Source organism: Erpetoichthys calabaricus, chromosome 7 (genome assembly GCF_900747795.2).
Source record: "Erpetoichthys calabaricus chromosome 7, fErpCal1.3, whole genome shotgun sequence".
NCBI lineage: Eukaryota > Metazoa > Chordata > Cladistia > Polypteriformes > Polypteridae > Erpetoichthys > Erpetoichthys calabaricus.
Window position 1 is genome coordinate 26,403,048 of NC_041400.2, and position 20,931 is coordinate 26,423,978.

The 20,931-nt window shown below is 40.1% G+C and overlaps 1 protein-coding gene across 1 annotated transcript in view; it reads left to right on the forward strand.

The window, feature by feature from the left end:
- Nucleotides 1–8,826: 8,826 nt before the first annotated feature.
- LOC114654395 (UDP-glucuronosyltransferase 2A1-like) overlaps nt 8,827–20,931 on the forward strand; it is a 149,494-nt gene continuing 137,389 nt past the window's right edge. The window contains exon 1 of the mRNA XM_051930068.1: nt 8,827–9,562. Coding sequence (XP_051786028.1) covers nt 8,842–9,562 — 721 coding nt within the window. The 5' untranslated portion in view covers nt 8,827–8,841. The remainder of the gene's footprint in view (nt 9,563–20,931) is intronic.

Consider the following 20,931-nt stretch of genomic DNA (forward strand, 5'->3'; position numbering starts at 1 on the left):
CAGGCCGCTAGAATGGAGAAAACAAGAGCTGCTCAGGAAGCAGCAAGCACATCAACCTCGGAGCAAATTAATTCTAAACGTACAGAGAAAGATGAGGAAAACTAGGAATGCTCAAGTTCAAGTGTATTCACTGCATGTTATTGTGCGGTGCGCTGTTACTGGTATATATATAATTTGTCATTTTCAAAAAGTACTCACGTGATATTTTTTCTTCTTATAATCCTTTGAAGGTGTTTTACAGTGGAATTATCAACAGATGTCTGCTAACAAAGACTCACCCCACCATTCCATCATAACGTCTCTCCAGTTGAGTGATGTCCTGGTGGAACTCCTCCCTGTGTACAACAGAGACCACTCCATTGTTGCTAGAGAAAAATAACCTAAATGAGAGGGTAGAAAATGGATTTTTAAAAGACACCTTGTACCCAAATGCCAAGCAGGAAGAGAGAAGCTCCTTGTAGTTTTCTGCCTGTTTAGTTCCAAGACAATTGTGACACACGCTTTTTTGCCAAATTAAGGAAGGCTGTGTATTCTTTCACTGTTTCTTTACCAGTCATGTGGTCCGACCAATGGGTCAATCTGAACCTTGTGTACTTCTGTGCAAACTTTTTAACGTAAAACTTTCTCTCTTCCAAACAATAAAAAGCCATCTGTCTAACTTCCTCACTATTTTGAAGGAATAAGAAAAGAGAAGAAATACTGATTGAGAGGTAAAAATGTTTGGCAAATACTAGATTTTAGGTTGTTTCCACCTCAGCCAACATTAAGAATGGCTAAGACTGCTATTTTTTCAGCTTCAAATAATATTATGAGCATGACCAATACTTATGGCATATAATAAATGTAACTAAGTTTTTTAAGAAGCAACTTTTTTTTCAAAACAGAATTTTTTCACTCAATCCTATGGAGCTTTTAGAAATGGATTCTGCATACCTAACTCTATTAAATACAGGGTTTTGGTGCAGGCCACTGTAATTACAGTAAATATTGCTTCTCTAGTTGTAAATCAAATTTGGTAACACTTTAGGTGCTGCAAAAATGCATCAATTACTCATTTACTCTTATATAACCAGATCTTAACAGAGGCTCTTCTTTTGGTTTCTTAACATTTATAAAACATCAGCCGATGAGTTACTCACCTATGTGTAGTGTGGAGTACTGACATGATGGTAAAGTTACTTGTTAATATGAAGGATTCACAGGTCTTATACTAAGTATGTAATATCAAGAGAATTGTGTCTCAGTAAAGCCACCTCAGACCACTCCAAAGTGAAGTTTTGTTAGTCGGTCACATTGCAGAGATGAAGAAACTCTTCACTGAGGCTTTCTAAGTGTTATGAAGACCTGAAGAAAGAAGTGTTTGTTAAGGTCTTGTTACATAATAGTAAATGAGGAATAGATGCACTTTTGCAGTACCTAAACTAAAGCGTGACCTCTAATTTAAGTATCTCTAAATAAAATAATTTCATTATCACTTTACATTAATTGGGCAGGGTATTTTTTAAAGTTTTCATCATCACATTGGGAGTAAATTACTCCACTGAATAGTAGCATCCCTGGGCTAGAAATGCCTACAGGTGAGATTGTACCTGTGTTAAGAAGAGTGGAAATTAAGGTCTGCATGCTGGCAGTTGCAATGCCATGACATCTGGATTCATTATCTGATTTTATAATTTTTGTTTTCTGTTTTTATTATCACTTCATTTTTCATTTTATTTTTGCTATCTGCTGAGTTCATTCGTCTGTTATTTTTTTCAGGATTCTGCTGTTTAAAGGGTTCTAAAATATTGTGCATCTTCTCACAACAGATGTAATCATTTTTACATCTTGCCTGAAGAAGGGGCCTGAGTTGCCTCGAAAGCTTGCATATTGTAATCTTTTTAGTTAGCCAATAAAAGGTGTCATTTTGCTTGGCTTTTCTCTACATTCATAATGACTAACACGGTACAACACCGTAGTAATTTAGATTCTGTGAAAAAGGTTGCATTCCAACAAAAACAATTGTGAAATTTAGCACTGATAAGCCTTGGTTCACTCCGGAGCTCAGACGACTGTGCCCGGACAAAGAGTGTGCTTCCAGATCGGACAATCATGAGGAATACAGGAAAACCAAGTGACAGTGATTTTAGGTCAGAGCTTTATTTATCAACACTTTGATAAGCCAGAGGCAAATGTGAAGATATTTTTTGTGGACTTTAGCTCTGCTTTCAACACAGACATCCCAGAACTCCTAGATAAGAAACTCATCCAGTTCAACCTGCCCAAAACAATCTGCCTTTGGATCACAGACTTTCTTACAGATAGAAAACAGTATGTACAGTTGGGCACACACAGGTCAGGTCAGGTCAGGTTGGGGAGCATGAACTGGTACAGCGTATAGCCGCACCCAACACACAACGAAACAGCTCGGGATCCTGGTTCGTAACCCACAGACAGATACGCAGTCCAGTCCCACTCTCCAGATATGACCCTACATTTGCCGCAGCCAGGTGTTATGTGGGCATTTTCTTGGCCTGGTCCAGCCACTCGTGTCCTCAACAATAAGGATCCTGAGAGCTGGATTACCCTCTAGGAATGGTGCCACATGGCCATAGTGCCGTAACTGATGCTCCCTCACAAGCGATACCCAAGGATTCTCCAAAGAGACAAAGTACCGAAGGAGTTCAGTCTTCTTCTCAGATCACTGGATAATGTCTATGTCTCGCAACCATATAGCAAGACACGAAGCACCAGGACTCTAAAGACTTGACCCTTCGTCCCTTTGCATAAATATCAGGAGCACCACACACCCCTTTCAAGCGACCTCATGACCCCCCATGCTCTCCCAATCCGTCTACTGACTTCATAGGAAGAGTCACCAGAGACATGAATATCACTGCTGAGGTAAGTAAACCTCTCGATAAGGTCGACACTCTCTTCGCAGACAGACACACTGTTGATGGCTGTGCCCAAGAGGTCATTAAAGGCCTGGATCTTGGTTTTTATCAGGACACTCGCAATCCCAGACACTCAGATTCCTCACTCAGTCTCTCGAGAGCCCCAATCAGAGCCTCTGTTAACTCCGCAAAGATCACAGCATCGTCAGCCAAGTCAAAAACAGTGAATCTTTCTTCACCAGCAGATGGCGCTAGAGCCCACGACCCCACACACACGTCCGACTTATTAACCCTTACTACTGGTGCATTTAGGGATGTGTCATTTCCCCACTATTCTCATTTTAAACAAATGACTGCATCTCTAGTGATTCAGCTGTCAAAAATCTTAAATATGCAGATGACATAACACTCATAGGCCTCATTTCAAACAATGATGAGTCCATATACTGATGACAGGTGGAAAATCTGACATTGTGGTATAGCCATAATAATTTGGACCATAACATTCAAAAAAATTCAGGAGATGATCATAGATTTCCAGAAACAGTAGCCTGCTCACCTATCATTTGCTATAAATGGCTCAGCTGATGGTTTGACAGAATCATTTAAGTTTCTCGGCACAGTGCTGTTACAAAACCTTAAGTAGGACAATGACAATACATGCATTATTAAGAAAAACCATCAGAGAAGGTTCTTTTTGAGTCAGCTGAGGAAATTCAATCTCCCTCAAGAAATATTGGTCTAATTCTACACAGCCATCATCGAGTCCATTTTGACCTCATCTATACCAGTCTCGTTTGGTGCTGCCTCTGGTCAGGCTAAGGCCGATTTGCAGTGCATCATAAGAGCCTGTGAAAACATCATTGGCTGTAATTTACCGCACATTGAAGTCCTTTATGTGTCCAGGGTAAGGAAAAGGGCTGCAAAGATCATAGCTGATCCGACTCACCCAGGGCATCACCTATTCCAAAGACTTCTCTCCAGTAAAACATCTTTATGCATTGAAAGCTAAAACAACATGTCACCTAAACACATTTTTTCCATGTGCAGTTTTTCTTACTAGTCAGGTCTGAGCTTCTACTCAGTATCTATGTATATCTGTGCATCTGACTGCCTGGACATTTTAATTCTACTATTCTTTTATTTTTTTTGTATTGCTCTTCTATGCTGCATCATATTTTATCATTTTATATTTTAACTTTATAAATGTATCTTTTGTATTCTGTGTTGTCCTGGTATGTTGCACCAATACTATCAAGACAAATTCCTAGTCCACATTAGTGTACCTTGCCAGTAAAGTGAAATTAGGGCTTTCAGGTGCCAAAGCACTGGATTGCAGTCACATTAGGGACACATAAAAGATTCTTGATTGCCTCAACTCCTCACTGTGGCTTTGCCGTCAGCTTCCTGCTTTCTGAGTACGTCTCTTGTTCTGAACAATAGTTTGTATTTTGTTTTGAATTTTTTTTTTTTTCGGGATTAGTGTTAGCTGTCTTACATGATTAATGATAATACAGCTCTATCAGCTTGCTGGAGATTTGATAATGTTAAGGTCAAGTTATAGAAATTATTTCTGATTTTATTTCTATCTTTCAGTAACTAAATTTAGGAACTTGATCTGACTTTGTTATAATCAAACTTTCTGGTGCTATTTCTGATCACTTAGTTTCACATTTTTGTCCAAATTTGATTATTCTTGTACCAAGGTGGTAAATTTGTGATTCCTATGGCTTAGGTAATAAAGAACCAGTACATAAACAGCTTTCTTAGGAGGATAATCTATGAGCAAGAAAACAAAGAGAAAAAATAGGAAATGACCGTCAAAAAGAAAACAGAAACCCAAATATCTCTGCACTGCCTTTCCCCAGCTACACTACTAAAGATCACATCCAAATCTAAAATTTGGACACAAGTTAGTTATAGCACAACACCATTTTTAATAATGGCAATGCAATGATGCCAACACAGCACATCACTGGCAATGGGAATTAATGCTGAAAACATATTACAGCACCCATGAAAAAAACAACAGAAAATGATCGTACTTGCAGGAAAAACAACTTTAAAACAGCAGTTAGGTGACATAATAAAATAAAGATAATTATCAAAATAACAAAAAGAGCTATCCTGTGTAAATAGGCTTCCTGTTTCTGCACTACTTTAATTTTCTAGTTATTTATTTAACAATGTTTTAGTATAAAATGCACACCTTTGACATATTGTGAGTATATGACTAGATGACGTGACATGTGCATCATGTAACATGAGTAATGTGAGATTGTTTTCATGGACATTTTTGACAGTAGCTTGCTTTTTGTCCAGCATTGCTCATCTTAAACCCCCATTCTAGCAGAAACATTTTTATCTTTGTCTCCCTTAAACAATTTTTTGGTGAAAATCTTTTTCACAACCATTTAGCATCCTGGACTCATAGGCTCACAAGGTTTTAGGATATTTTAAATAAGCAACTATTGTACCAGAATGTTGCAACTGGCTTAAAGTCATACTTGAGAGAGTGCCAGAAGATTACCATTATAACAAAGGCACTTTATACTAACTTTTATCTATCTGGTTAAAGTATGCAGGCACTTCTCTAGAAAGAAGCCTCTGACCTTGAGTCTCGGGCACATGAATATACTCCATTATTAACTTTAAATCCTCCTACTTTACCTTTGAAGTAAATGTGCTCACCTTTCTATCTCCTATATGCTAAAGGTGCTCTTCTAGATTCATATCTATAAAAGCTTTAGCTGAACAAAGAATTGTTGGAATATTTGTGATTGCAGTGCAACACTTACATCTAGAATGGTATGCTCATGAGATGTCTTTGTTAAATAAATTTCTTATATACTTGAAGTCTAGAGAGCCTTTGTATTATATTGCCGAAGTGAACCTGATGATTAAGAAGAATAATCAGGAATTAAGAATATTTCTCTAGCAGTGCATAACATATAAAAAAACATGAGTATTCTTTTATATGTTAGTTGGTGGTTTGGGGGGGGGGGGTTGTTTTGAACTTTCAGTCTGTGAGAAAACCATAACAGACACCAGTTATATTAATCTTCACATATCACTGGAATTTGAATAAAAAACATATTGCAAAGCCTATCACCTGAAAGGACTGCTGAGTGATTGGCTGCCTCACAGCTGAAGGAGAGTGGATTTGGATCCCAGCCTGTCTACTGTATATGTGTATGTGTCGCTTGTACATTCTGACCATGTCTTCAGGGGGTTTTCTCAGTGTACTCCAGTTTCTGATATGTGCATGTTAGGTTGACTGGCAACTCCAAAACTGACCTGTTGTGAGTGAGTGTGGCTGTGTGTGAGAACACTTAATCCAGAGTTGGATCCTGCCTTACACCCAATGCCCCAAAATAGGCTCAATATGCCCATGAGCCAAAACTAAACATTTTGGATGGATCTAAAAAATGAATGGATAGATGAGGTGGCAAATGTTGATTAGAATATGCAAGTAAGAATTTCACTGTGCTCTGTATGCATGATAATAATGACTCTATAAACCTATATAAAATAAAAATTTCTTTGGACATCTCAACTGTAACCCGTAGATGCCAGTACATGCTAACAGTTTAGGAATTAGGAATCTAAAAAGTCGTAAAAAGGAACTATTAGCGCCAAAATAATTTCCTCCATTATTTAGTACAGGGTATCGCGACCGGGAAAACTCAAGGAGCCCACAGTAAACATTAGGGTGTCAGCTGATCAACCCCGTTTAATGAAAGGGCCACAAAGGTATTGTGGCTCACTACAGAAAGAAAAGTCAGCCAATCCAGCCTTTCTTAATAACAGAAAATCAGCTACAATAAGTAGTATAGCTTTAACAAAGCAAGCAGGTGTGCGGTCATCTCAAAACATGTCCATAAACGGAGAGACAAGTAGTGATAGAGTTGGACTTAGTCTGTAGAGGGACTGAAATGCAGGTTTGCTTGTACGGTGTATTGTTTTATGGATCCACAAGTAGGGGAACTCCCTGGAAGGGTGGATAGGCTCTTTGCCAGAGTGGTGGTGGATTTAGAGGTTATTTTCCATATTGTAACAAATTACATAAATAAAGGCAGGCTATCAGTTCTCAGGTTAAAATCTCAAGACTTATGTGCCAAGCTGAGACATAGGTTTATAGCAAAGGTTTATGGATGTGGTGAGAGAGGACATGCAGGTGATGGGTGTAACTGAGCAAGATGCAGAGAACAGAAAGGTATGGAAGAAGATGATCTGCTGTGGCAACCCCTAATGGGAGCAGCTGAAAGAAGAAGAGGAAAATACAAATCCATGCCACTCATATCTTCAAAAGTTGTTTACACCAGGGTCAGATAGTGAAGACTATATAAATGATGTACTGAATGTGTGTGTGTGTGTGTGGTTTCCTTAAAAAAAATGACACAGAAATACTACTATAACAAATGCAAATAATAACTAAGAATGTGACTGAATTAAATAAAGCAAAGGTATGCGCATTTATTATAAAAGAGAATTTACATTCGCAGTTGAAAAGATAATTTTCAAGAAAATATCTGTATCCTTTTTCAAGTTTTTTAGAAGACATGTTATGCTCCACTAACTGTGTAACATACTGTATGCCATGGTCAGTTTGGGAAGATTTTTGAGTGAACAGCTGAACAACAGTCTCGATTGTTCCATTTTGTTTGCCGACCACTATTCAACAAGAAGTTGATTATCCCAGCAAGAAACTGGCAGGATGTCCTCATAGATACCCGAGAAAGTAGTATATTGAATGTGACACCCAACAGTACAGCTGCAAGCATCTCTCAGACTTTTATTAGGCCTTTCCACATGTTCAGAACCAAAACAAGTTAAGCACAGTTGCGCAGTAATTTCACAATGGGCTGGGGTGCACGATTACAATACACATACTGCCCACGCTACTTTGGATCCACAAGCGAGTGCGTCCACAACCGATTGCAGAAAATGATCATTGTCCCAGCCAGCACAGCACCAGGGCTTTGCACCGAACCAAAACACGAGTGCTCGAATCGAAATTGCGTCCGTTAGACCAAAGCGCACTGGACAAAGGCGATCGATGCTTTTTCAATAGTTGTGGTAAGGAAACACCTTCCTAACAATGTATCTATTTCCTACACATCACATAAAAGTCTCACTTCAAATATAAAACAGACATTTTATATCTCAAATTGTGATTTTACTACTGAATAATTTTTCAGCAGCAGTTTGAGCACGTTCCGTTACGTTTTCGCCTGCTAGTGACACGCACTCACAGGATAGTGACACTTGCTAACGAGACGGTATCACAGAACAGTGTTACAATCTCACGGGCCAATTCTTTGACTTGCAGTACAAGTTACAGATCACACACTCCAGTATGGGCTCAGTATGGGCCCCTAAATAGAAGCTGATTACAATATCCAGGGTTCATTAATAACGCAGCTGCTATTATAACACACAACCTTTTTTCCTGAACCCAAGCAGCATTACAGCACAATATAAAATGTTTACAATTACACCGGACATAAGACAAAAATCAAAGAAAATAAAAAGGTTCTTAGCAGCTTACAGTACATGTTCGTTTGTCTAGACCAAAGCTCTTGAAACAGTTTTATTTTTTTTTCTTAGCGCTAAGTTTCAACCATTGCATCAGCATACACTCGTTTGCAAAAAACACAGGTTAATCACAGGGCAGAGCGAGCATAGCAAGGCCCTTGAAACAGTGTTCTTGTGTTTTTTGTTATGATAATCACCCCTCGTACGGTCTTCCTGTATCAAATGAGCAGGTGAACCAGTGCTTACTGAGATTTGCAGGTCACCTGTTCATACCACCTGCACAGTGTCCCCCGCCGTTCCCTTTAACGTTGTACGCAATAAGCTTGTGAAAACGTTACCAGAGTATGCTGAGCAATCTATTGGTCCAACCTGACACTCCGGTCGTAAAACGGGAAGTACTGCATTAACTACTGGGGACGCTGTAGCAATGGTGCCTGCCATGCGAATCTTATCATCCATTCTTTTGCTACATTTGTTCGTGCCCAAGCCTACCCTGGCTGGAAATGTGCTGGTGTGGCCCACGGAGCACAGCCACTGGATCAATATGAAAGTCATTTTAGAGGCGCTGGAAGGCAGAGGTCACAGCGTCACCCTGCTGCACTATTCGGCCTCGACGCACTTTAACGACACCGGCCGCTTCAAGACGGAGATCTTTAAGGTTTCGTTTTCACTGGAATCCAGTCTTAACATATTAAATGGCGGGGTGCACTTATTCGTGAATGAATCGCCTTCACTGTCATCACTGCAATTTATTTTGAAGATGCGGGGCTTGATTAAGAAAAGAATTGTGCTCAATAAGCAGGTGTGTGACGGAGTGCTCCGTAACGAGGAGCTGCTGGACAGATTGCGTCAGTCGCACTTCGAGGTTCTTCTGTCGGACCCAATGTTCCCCTGCGCAGAATTAGTGGCAGACAAACTTGGGATCCCCTTTGTCTACACGCTCCGCTTCTCCTTTGGCAGCAGCATGGAGAGACTATGTGGACAGTTACCCGCTCCCTCCTCCTACGTGCCCGCTGTCCCCAGCCAACAAACGGACACGATGGATTTCCAGTTGCGCCTAAAGAACTTCATGTCATACTTAGGTTATGACCTACTTTTTAACGAGTGGTCATTTTCAAATTGGGATTCATATTACCGCGAAATAACAGGTAAGTTTAAATGCATGGGGTTGGTGAAGTGCCGCTTTTCTTTCCATAGCCAGCATCTTATTTTCAGAACCTCATGGACCAGGGTGATTCTCTGGCGAGGGTGCAGCATAGAAAAGAGCGCTTCGAGTCATCAGGCGGGCAGCTTCACAACAGGCCACACCTACGAGGAGGGGACCCCCAGTACTAAGGGCGTCTCTGTATTAGGCCACCTCTCATCAGATTGCAGATTGTGCTGTTGTTCACAAATAAGCAAGAAAATTAAACTCGTGTAAGAGCGGGTGTAGAGAATCCGCTATTCTCCTTTTTGGCTTGTGGGCTACATAGCGTATCAGACTGAGTCCTCGGATGTGTGGGAAGGCACAGAGAGATGGTCATCCCAGTTTGTGGACTACTTGCCAATTGTATTTTAATTTGTTTTATAACACAACGGCAAAGATACAGCACCGAGCAACACAAGAACACTTCTCCCTCTTTTTTTACCAATCGCTCCTGATATTTGGCAGTCATTATCAATTGTTATCGATGGCGATGTCTACCAAGTGCCGTTTGCTTGCCGTGATAAATGTGCTAACATACAGCGGACACAAGTCAGACACCTCAGGTTTAAAATGAAGGATGCAGTAGCGAAGGGTCAAACTGAGCAGTATAGTGACACGGCAGCCAAAATTGGAAAGTCAGAATTTTAAAGAGAATCTGCCCCATCCGACGACTGTATCGCGGCATGAGAAAGAAAAAGCTAAAAACTGAAAATGATATTTTATATGACAGGCTAGAGACCGTCAATAACCACGAGTGTGCTGTCACAACTGATATTTGGAACGAAGACTTTGAGAGAACCTCTTTTATACATGCTACCATCCATTATATTAATGAGAAGTACAATCTTGTGTCAAGCAAGTATGATTAAAACGAGCGAAAAACATTCGCGCTGTAGGCCTACTGTTTGAAAATCGTTACTGACCGAGGAGCACACACGACCGATGCTTTGCGTGGCAACACCAGACTAAACTGTAGAGGCCACATTCGTAACACGATTCTCTCAGTATTTTAAACATACTGGACAACAAGACAAGCTTACGAGGTCACTTAAAGAGTCCGTGGAGAGAAGATCTAGTGCTGAATTCAGTGCTGCAGCAATTTGCCGATTGGTCGCATCAACAAGTAGATACAACTGTGGTCTCTTTTCTGAAACCGTTCAATGATGCGACGACTGATTTAGAATCCGATATTACGACTTCTTCAAAAAGAACATGTCAACGTACTTGTCAGCACCAACTTTTTCCACATGCTCTACAAAAGATCAACATTTGTCAGCCAAAACCTTCTGTTTGTATATCTTTTATTTAAAAGGATCGCAAAGGCGCAGGAACAAGAAGAGTTTTGTAATAACTTGTAATAATCGCAACTGAATCCAATTGCACTAAATCAAAAGAGTGCAATGAAGTTCACTGGACAGCTGTTAGTAAAGCCCTCTTTCTTCACAGAGTTTGCGAGTCGACGAGGAGATACCAGTACGTTCACAGCGCTTTGCTTGGTTACAGTGACAGTGTGCTTGTGTAATGTGCTGGAAATCAGTGTTTTAAAGAAAATGACACTTGTGTGTGTTGCTTAGTGTAATGAGCTATAAATCAACGTTTTAAAGAAAAGGCAAACTTCCTGAAAAAATCTGCTAGATGTTATTGTTGATGGCTAACTACAGGATATAAATATGTACCCGTCTTGCAAAAGAGTTGCCTGCTTTGAATAATCAGACTGCTTTGATTAATATCTCATCCACTAACAATATGGTGATACTGAACTGCCTGCTTCCTTTGAAAATTAATGAGTTCTGGGCACACTGGTTTCTAATCAGGTACTTCTTGATAGCTGAAAACAGCAGTATTGTTGAACCAAAGTAAATGTGTTTACACTATTGTTCTGCATAGGAAATTGGCATGCACCATGGTTTAAACTGATCATGTTGATCTATCCAGAGACTGAAGCATTGATATACTTCTGGGTAATTAACAGTAAAGTGGATCAGAGAAGTCTGAGACTAGTAACTGCTGCCTGCTTCTTTTATGCTTTTGACAGCATATCGCTGTGGGTACACTTTATAGCAACAGTGGCTTGTACCTGGCCCAGATTCACCTAGGCTTGAGGCCGGTAACACTTGTATTGAAAAGCAAAAAGTACTCTGAGAGAATGGAGAGTGTTTGTTAGGCTACCAGTAATATAGCGACTAGAAAAGCGTGTATTTTAAGCAAAACGTATATGTGCGATGTGCGTGTAGACAGCACGCACCTTCCTTTTCACACTTTTGTGTATAGCAGTTATTAACATAGATCTACTTTATTTCAATGTAGAATAGTAAGCGGTTGCCTACTTACAAAGCCTTAACAAGACACTGCTAACAAGACACAAGACACTGTAATTGCTTACACTACTCGTTTGTTCCTTTCTGTGAAAAAGACATGTGCTCAGAAATTACTATTTAAGTCCAATCGGAAGATCTGTTTTAAATACTGGTGAAGTAGAATCGTGGCAAACAATGTAAATGACAGTTGGGAAAAAAAATTGGAAACCGACAGCCACGTCCTTGTATAAGATCATGTTAAACCGGCTTATCAACCATACATGATGAAGCAATGTGTTTCTGAAAAACCGTGGGCGGACGGTTGGGAAGGAGTACTGCGGGAGCGGGATTAAACAAATCAGTCCGCACAGATCTCTAGGGCACGGAGCACCAGAGATTCAGCCATTTTAAAAGAAAACAAGCTGTGTGAGCAACCTTACTCTGCAGCGATCCTTCACCCTCCCAGGGGCAATCATGGTTTCCTCTTGAAAGACCTTTACTTATGTACTTATACTCCTCCAATGAAGTCACTATTATCACACAAGGAAACAGAAAACGCATCCTTAACTCAAGAAAAATAGAACTAAGAATTTGCGATAAAAAATACTGGGCAAGATATATATTTTTTTTACATTTATTGAAAACACTTAACTTTAGAACACAATTGTGTTTTAGCAAAGTCATGTATACCATGTTTGTAAAGAAACAACTTCGACCTGAAAAATACCAAACGTATCCGTTAACTGCTAATCGGAAATGAAATGTAATTGAAATTTACATAATTTATACATGTATACAATAGTGTTCTAAATCAATTTAACATTATGATATTTAGTCAATCTAATATTTTTAAACTTACATGTTAAGAAAACAATGCATGATTCACTGACTTGCATATAACGTCTCTAGTTTTGTCACTTCCTCGTTTTTTTGACTCAAAACTTGGTTTGGTGGCTCACCGTTTGTACAGTTTTGCTAGTGTGCCACAGTGACTCATCCAGCAATACTCATCCACTATACTAATATATTGGGAAAGCGTATCAGTAGGGTAGTCGAGGATTGAGGGCCAGGGAGATTAGGACAGGGCAGGTTTAGAACTTCACATAAAGGGATGAACAGCGGTGGAATAACAAATGCGTCTATAGTAAGTTAATTTCTAGCTCAAGGTTAAAGTGCTACAAATTAGTTTGTCCTTCAGACAATGTTTAATTGAATTGTCCTCATTGTCACAGCTTGTATCTTCATTTGGTCACCTAAAAGCACTTTTAGTTTGTCCAAAAAAAAATCGACACCAGAATATTAACAAATTGTCAACCTTCAATATGGGGCAGCATGGTGGCATAGTGCTAGCACTGCAGCCTTGTAGCAAGAAGACCAGGGTTCGCGTCCTGGTCCTCCCTGTGTGGAGCTTGCATGTTTTCTCCATGTCTGTGTGGGTTTCCTCCTGGTGCTCCAATTTCCTCCCACAGTTCAAAAGCATGCAGTTTAGGTGAATTGGCCCATGTGTATATTTGACCTGTGATGGCATAAGAAAAATATACAAAATATTCAAAGTACAGGGCCTAGAAAATGCATCTACCCACATTTGCTTGGGAGTAGGGGGGTATCAGGTGAATTAGGAATATAAAATTATTGTCATCCGGCACTGTTCTATAATAGAAAAATGGACATATTATGGCACAGCTATGCATTTGTACAGGTTGCAAAGGAAAATAATATTAGTCAATTCAATTCAATTTTATTTGTCATTCAGCAGAACATCCAAGATGTGCTGCAGAACAAAAATTCGATGCACAAGACATTAATAAAAACACATAGTGTAGTTAAAATCAATTACATTCTAATTAAAAGTGTGAAAGATTCTGATTAAAGATGCACAAAAATTCTGATTAGAGGTGCATAAAAATTTCTAATTAAAAGTGCATAAAAGTCTAAATTGAAAATACATAAAATTCTGAATTAAAAATGCCTACAATAAAATACTAAAATGCTTCATTTAAAAGACGAACAGCAGTAGGGAAAAAAATATTTTTAAACCTGGTAGTTCTACATTTCAGGCTGCGGTACCTTGAGGGCATGAGGGAAAAGAGTTCAGAGGCAGGATAAGTAGGGTCTCTAGAAATCCGCACAGCTCTGGCCAGACAGTGTTGTATTGCCAAGTCTTGTACATTAGGCAACGGGGCTCCAATGATCCTCTCCGCAGCCCTCACCACTTTCCTCAGTGCTTTCCAGTCCGAAGCGCTGTGGCTCTCCTGCCACAGAGAGCTGCTGCAGGTTAGCACGCTCTCTATGGTCCCTCTGTAAAAAGTGGTGAGGACTGACTTACTGAGGTGGGCCCTCTTTAGCTTCCGCAGAAAGATCAAGCGCTGGTGAGCTTTCTTGATGATGGAGGAGGTGTGCAGGGACCAGGTAAGGTTGTTCGTCACGTTGACTCCCAGGAACTTGGTAGACTGCACAATTTCCACAGCAGTGTAATGTAGACCGGGATGTGTATCAGCTGTTTCTTCCTGAAGTCGATCACCAGTTCTTTCGTTTTTTCGACATTCAGTATCAGATTGTTTTTATCACACCATTCCACAAATGACTTCACCTCCTCTCTGTAATCCCCTTATCCATCACCTCGAATGAGGCCCACCACTGTTGTGTCATCTGCATACTTAATAATTTGGTTTGTGCTGAACTTGGCACAACAATCGTGGGTCATGAGCGTGAAGAGGAGGGGACTAAGAACGCACCCCTTTGGAGAACCTGTGCTCAAGGAGATGGTATCTGATTTATTCTTCCTTACCCGTACCTACTGAGGCCTATCCGTTAGAAAGTTCAATATCCAGTTTTGCAGAGGTATGCTCAGTCCCAATGGGCCCAGTTTGCTGATCAGATTCTGAGGGATGATGGTATTAAAAGCTGAACTAAAATCAACAAACAGCATGCGGACCGTAGCGTCTCAGTTCTCCAGATGTTCCAACGAAAAATGGAGTGCAATAGATATGGCATCCTCTGTGGCATGGTTGGAGCGGTATGCGAATTGGAGTGGGTCAAATGAGGAGGGTAGGACAGAATTAATGTGGTCCTTGATCAGCCTCTTAAAACATTTCATCACTATTGGTGTCAAGGCTACAGGGCGATAGTCATTTATGGTTGTGACTATGGGTTTTTTTGAAACCGGGATGATTTCTGAGGTTTTAAAGCAACCTTTCCATCTGTAAAGATGGAAACACAAAATTGTCTCAGAGCTGGGATTGGTGCTTTACAATATATGATTCTGTCAAATAAAAACAAATTGGTTATGGTTAAACATAAAATAAATGACAGCAACTACTTTTTATAGGCATAGTATTATTGCTTCATTAGCACCCCCGAAACTGTATTTTATTGATTTTTGTTATCTCTTAAAAGGTGCAGTTGCGTTGTCTTGGAAAGATTGACATTTACTTTCTTCATTGGCTGCTTTATAGAGATATCTTGAAGTTCATTCAAAAATGAAACTCCAGCAAAAATAAGTATGGTCTGGAAATCCCACATAATGAACTCCCCAGAGTCATCCTGTACAGCCTGAATGCATCCTAAAAATAATTGAAAGAATTAGGAAATGACATTGATATAATACACATATGAATATAAAATGACATGACTTGATGTGCACAAGAACACTGCATGTTTTTGCCAGATGGGCCCTAAAGTTGTGTTGTTTCAGCCGTGCCACCCCATGGTAAGCACAAGGCCAGTGAGCTCTTCTCTGCTTCTTGGCACAACCAAGAAATGTTAAACTTTTCTGTCAGCCAAGAACATCAGTTTCAGTGGGCACTTTACCTTAAGCATTGCTTTGAGAAATACTACAACTGTTACAAACTATCAACAAAGACTTAGAAAATGCAAAGTATTCACACATTGTTTTATTATCATTGACTTAACAGTTTCTTTTTGGTTTAAAAAAACAATTGATTTTTTTTTATTACAATTGCCCCTAAAGTTTCTCTTTATTGAGCCTGACATTTTCCAACCATGCAATTTTTGGAAACTGTGAATTAGTGACATAACTGCTGTTTATTGACAGATGATTAAGATGCCAGGCATAACCTTATGGCTTTGAAGACTGCCAGTAGGGCAACTGTGCCCTGTAGGCAGTGCATACAGGCTGGAAGATGTGCTTGTACTTTACATCCATCCATCCATTTTCCAACCCGCTGAATCCGAACACAGGGTCACGGGGGTCTGCTGAAGCCAATCCCAGCCAACACAGGGCACAAGGCAGGAACCAATCCCGGGCAGGATGCCAACCCACCGCAGGACACACAGAAACACCATACAAAGCTTCTTTAATACAAGTGTTATACCTTAAGTATTTTCTGCAAACAATAACTGACCAGTGCAAAATTTGTAAGTTACACAATGACCAGATTTGTTTGCCTATCTGCCACAGAAAGTCAGGTGCAATGTGTGGGCTTGTGCATTTTGATTATTTTGAGACGGAGTCGAACAATAAGGAACCCTGTTCTGCTGGCCTTCTCAATGGCGTCATACCTCATTTGTTGTAGTCTGCAGTTTCATGGGGGGTTTGATTCAGCACATATCATGAATAGCTTTTTTCAGAACAGAGCTTTATGGTAAAAAAAATACTGCATTCTGAAATTTCTGAACATTTGTGAACTATATGTTGGTTGTTATACAATTTATTAGATGTTTTAAATATTATACAGTGGAGACAATCCAAATTAAGTTAAAAACAGAATGTTATTCAAAGACAACAGCAGAAGCTTTTTTCTGCTATTCAAAAAAGTTATTTTGAAATAATTATTGTATTATTTCACAATATTACTGTGTTATTAGAACTGTATTATAAGAATTTACTGAACAGAATTAGAAAAATGGATGAATAGATGATATTGTCAACATTAGTAAATAAGAATAAATATAACTCATAAGATTATATTTTACATGAGCATTAAAAGGCATAATTTGGTACATCACCAGTTTTCATCTTCAAATGTATTGTCACATATGTGTAAATAAGGGATAAAAAGATCATTAACTGATTGACAATTACAACGTGACTGACTATGGACAGCGCGGTTGCCTCTCACTTCCAGACTCCCAGGTTCAAATCCTTTCTAGATCATTTTTTAATATCATTTACATTTTCTTCCCATATTTACGTGAATTTAATAGAATTATAAGCAAATTCCATTAAACCAGGTCACATAACTGAGTTCATTTATTAACATTTGGGATTTCGTTATATCATTGGAAATACATAAACAGAACTACGTGTACCATTGCCGCTATAATGAAGTGCGTATTTTTCCCCTCCTCTATGTGCTCCAGTGATGTTACGGTCAGACTGCAGTAAAGTCAACGTTCAATCAGTCTGCCAAACTAAATTCGTATTTCAACATACTGTTAAAAAAAAGACATGAAGCACGTAATGTTCTTTCAAACTGGCAACTGCACTTGAATCTGTGGCCCAGCTATTGTAATGAGTATCATGGCCATTAGGGGGCCCATACTGCCTCTTAGCTCGGTGTACCGTGCAGTGTGTGAAGGCACCTCAGTAACCTTTAATGCAAGGCGAGACTTTCGCCCGTGGAGCGAGACTCTGTCCGGTTAGTGCGTGCCAGTGGTCAAGTGTGTGCGTGACACTGTCCTGTCACTGGCCCTGAAAATATAAAAGTACACTATACTTAATGCCCATGCCCCCACCCTCATTTTTCATAAACAACATTTCCAAGGACAATTAATAATAAATAATAATAATTCTTTGAATTTATATAGCGCTTTTATCACTACTCAAAGCGCTTAGCAATTGCAGGTTAAGGACCATAAAAATGAAAAAGGTGTATAACAAAACATATAGAAGGAATAATACTATAGTGGTAACTATAATTAATAACTATTAAAAAAGAAAACTAGGCAGCTTTATTTAAACTCAGATTTTATTAGGAGATATTAAATGTACAGTAATCCCTCCTCCATCGCGGGGGTTGCGTTCCAGAGCCACCCGCGAAATAAGAAAATCCGCGAAGTAGAAACCATAGGTTTATATGGTTATTTTTAGAATGTCATGCTTGGGTCACAGATTTGCGCAGAAACACAGGAGGTTGTAGAGAGCCAGGAACGTTATTCAAACACTGCAAACAAACATTTGTCTCTTTTTCAAAAGTTTAAACTGTGCTCCATGACAAGACAGAGATGACAGTTCTGTCTCACAATTAAAAGAATGCAAACATATCTTCCTTTTCAAAGGAGTGCAAAGCAAGCAGTCAAAAAAAAAATCAATAGGGCTTTTTGGCTTTTAAGTATGCGAAGCACCGCCGGTACAAAGCTGTTGAAGGCGGCAGCTCACACCCCCTCTATCAGGAGCAGGAAGAGAGAGAGAGCCACAGAAAAACAAATAAAGTCAAAAATCAATACGTGCCCTTTGAGCTTTTAAGTATGCGAAGCAATGTGCAGCATGTCCTTCAGGAAGCAGCTGCACACAGCCCCCCTGCTCACACCCCCCTACGTCAGCGCAAGAGAGAGAAAGAGAGGGAGAGAGAGAGAGAAAGTAAGTTGGGTAGCTTCTCAGCCATCTGCCAATAGCGTCCCTTGTATGAAATCAACTGGGCAAACCAACTGAGGAAGCATGTACCAGAAATTAAAAGACCCATTGTCCGCAGAAACCCGCGAAGCAGCGAAAAATCCGCGATATATATTTAAATATGCTTACTTATAAAATCCGCGATGGAGTGAAGCCGCGAAAGGCGAAGCGCGATATAGCGAGGGATCACTGTATATTAAGTTATTAGAGAGACAGCAATAATTAAGAGACACGGTTCACATTTCAAGGTGCACCTCCCAGCATGCACGAGAGCACGTATTATGGGATGTTAGCGGAGATGTAAGATTCATTTGTGTTTGTTTTTCCTTGTTTGTTATTTTCCGCAAGGAGTTATAATAATGGCAGTAGCTGAGAATTTCTAATTTACCAAATCAGTCACGAAGTGTGCGTTAATGACCAGAGGTGGGTTTATTTGCATTTGACTTGTATGTTTGTTGTACGTTAAGACGCAACGCTTTTTAAAGTGTACAGGTACTGTTTAGTGTTTATTTGTTGGAATGTGCCTTGGTGTTATTTACATGCAATAATAGTTTATGTTGTTACATTAATGTATTTTACTATAAGTTTATTGATAGTGTTTACTGATAAACTTTATTGATTCGGATCTCATACTACCGATAAGCAAGTGCCTAATTTGAGTAATACTGACATCTAGTGGACTTTTATGTAATTTACCAATAAGTTTTACGTATTCTTTTTTATTGTGCACCACACACACATATTATGCCTATTCATACACAGGTGGATATCTTCGAATAAATAAGTCAATTTCATTCTAAGCTGCTGTGTGGAATTCTCTGCTTCATTTACCAGTGTCCTGACCGACACTCCGGAGTGAACACTTTAAGTCCTGAACTCATCACAGATACAGTATTCCTTTGCAACAAAAGTATTGTATAGTCCTCTACAGGGCGTCTTCAACCTGAGCCTGAAACAGGGGAGAGTCCCCAGGCTTTGGAAAACATCTTGCATCACCCCAGTCCCAAAGATATCACGTCCTAATGAACTGAATGACTTCCGGCCTGTCGCTCAGACGTCACATGTGATGAAGACCATGGAGCGGCTGCTGCTTCGCCACCTGAGGCCACCCTCAACCCTCTGAGGTTCGCATACCAGGAGAAGGTGGGAGCGGAGGATGCCATCATCTATATGCTACACCGATCCCTCTTCCACTTGGGCAGAGGCAGTGGTGCAGTAAGAATTATGTTTCTGGACTTCTCTAGCGCCTTCAACACCATCCAACCTCTGCTCCTTAGGGACAAGCTGACAGATGGGAGTAGATTCATACCTGGTGGCATGTATCATGGACTATCTTACAGACAGACCTCAATATGTGCGTCTCGGGAACTGCAGGTCTGACATTGTGGTCAGCAGCACAGGAGTGCTGCAGTGGACTGTACTTTCTCCGGTCCTGTTCAGCCTATATACATCGGACTTCCAATACAACTCAGAGTCCTGTCACGTGCAAAAGTTCGCTGATGACACTGCTATTGTGGGCTGCATCAGGAGTGGGCAGGAGGAGGAGTACAGGGACCTAATCAAGGACTTTGTTAAATGGTGCGACTCAAACCACCTACACCTGAACACCAGAAAAACCAAGGAGCTGGTGGTGGATTTTAGGAGGCCCAGGCCCCTCCTGGACCCCGTGATCATCAGAGGTGACTGTGTGCAGAGGGTGCAGACCTATAAATACCTGGGAGTGCAGCTGGATGATAAATTGGACTGGACTGCCAATACTGATTCTCTGTGCAAGAGAGGACAGAACTGACTATACTTCCTTAGAAGGCTGGCGTCCTTCAACATCTGCAATAAGATGCTGCAGATGTTCTATCAGATGGTTGTGGCGAGCGCCCTCTTCTACGCAGTGGTGTGCTGGGGAGGCAGCATAAAGAAGAGAGATGCCTCACGTCTGGACAAACTGGTGAGGAAGGCAGGCTCTATTGTAGGCATGGAGCTGGACAGTTTGACATCTGTGGCAGAGCGATGGGCACTCAGCAGGCTCCTGTCAATCATGGAGAATCCACTGCATCCACTGAACAGTATCATCTCCAGACAGAGGAGCAGCTTCAGCGACAGACTGCTGTCAATGTCCTGCTCCACTGAGACTGAGGAGATTGTTCCTCCCCCACACTATGCGACTGTTCAGTTCCACCTAGGGGTGTAAACGTTAACATCATATAAAGTTATTGTCTGTTATACCTGCATTGTTATCACTCTTTAATTTAATATTTTCTTTATCAGTATGCTGCTGCCGGAGTATGTGAATTTCCCCTTGGGATTAATAAAGTATCTATCTATCTATCTATCTATCTATCTATCTATCTATCTATCTATCTATCTATCTATCTATCTATCTATCTATCTATCTATCTGTCTATCGATATTTAATTAAGTATGCTGTGAAAACATGACAGGTAAAATGTGTTTGCTTAAAAATGT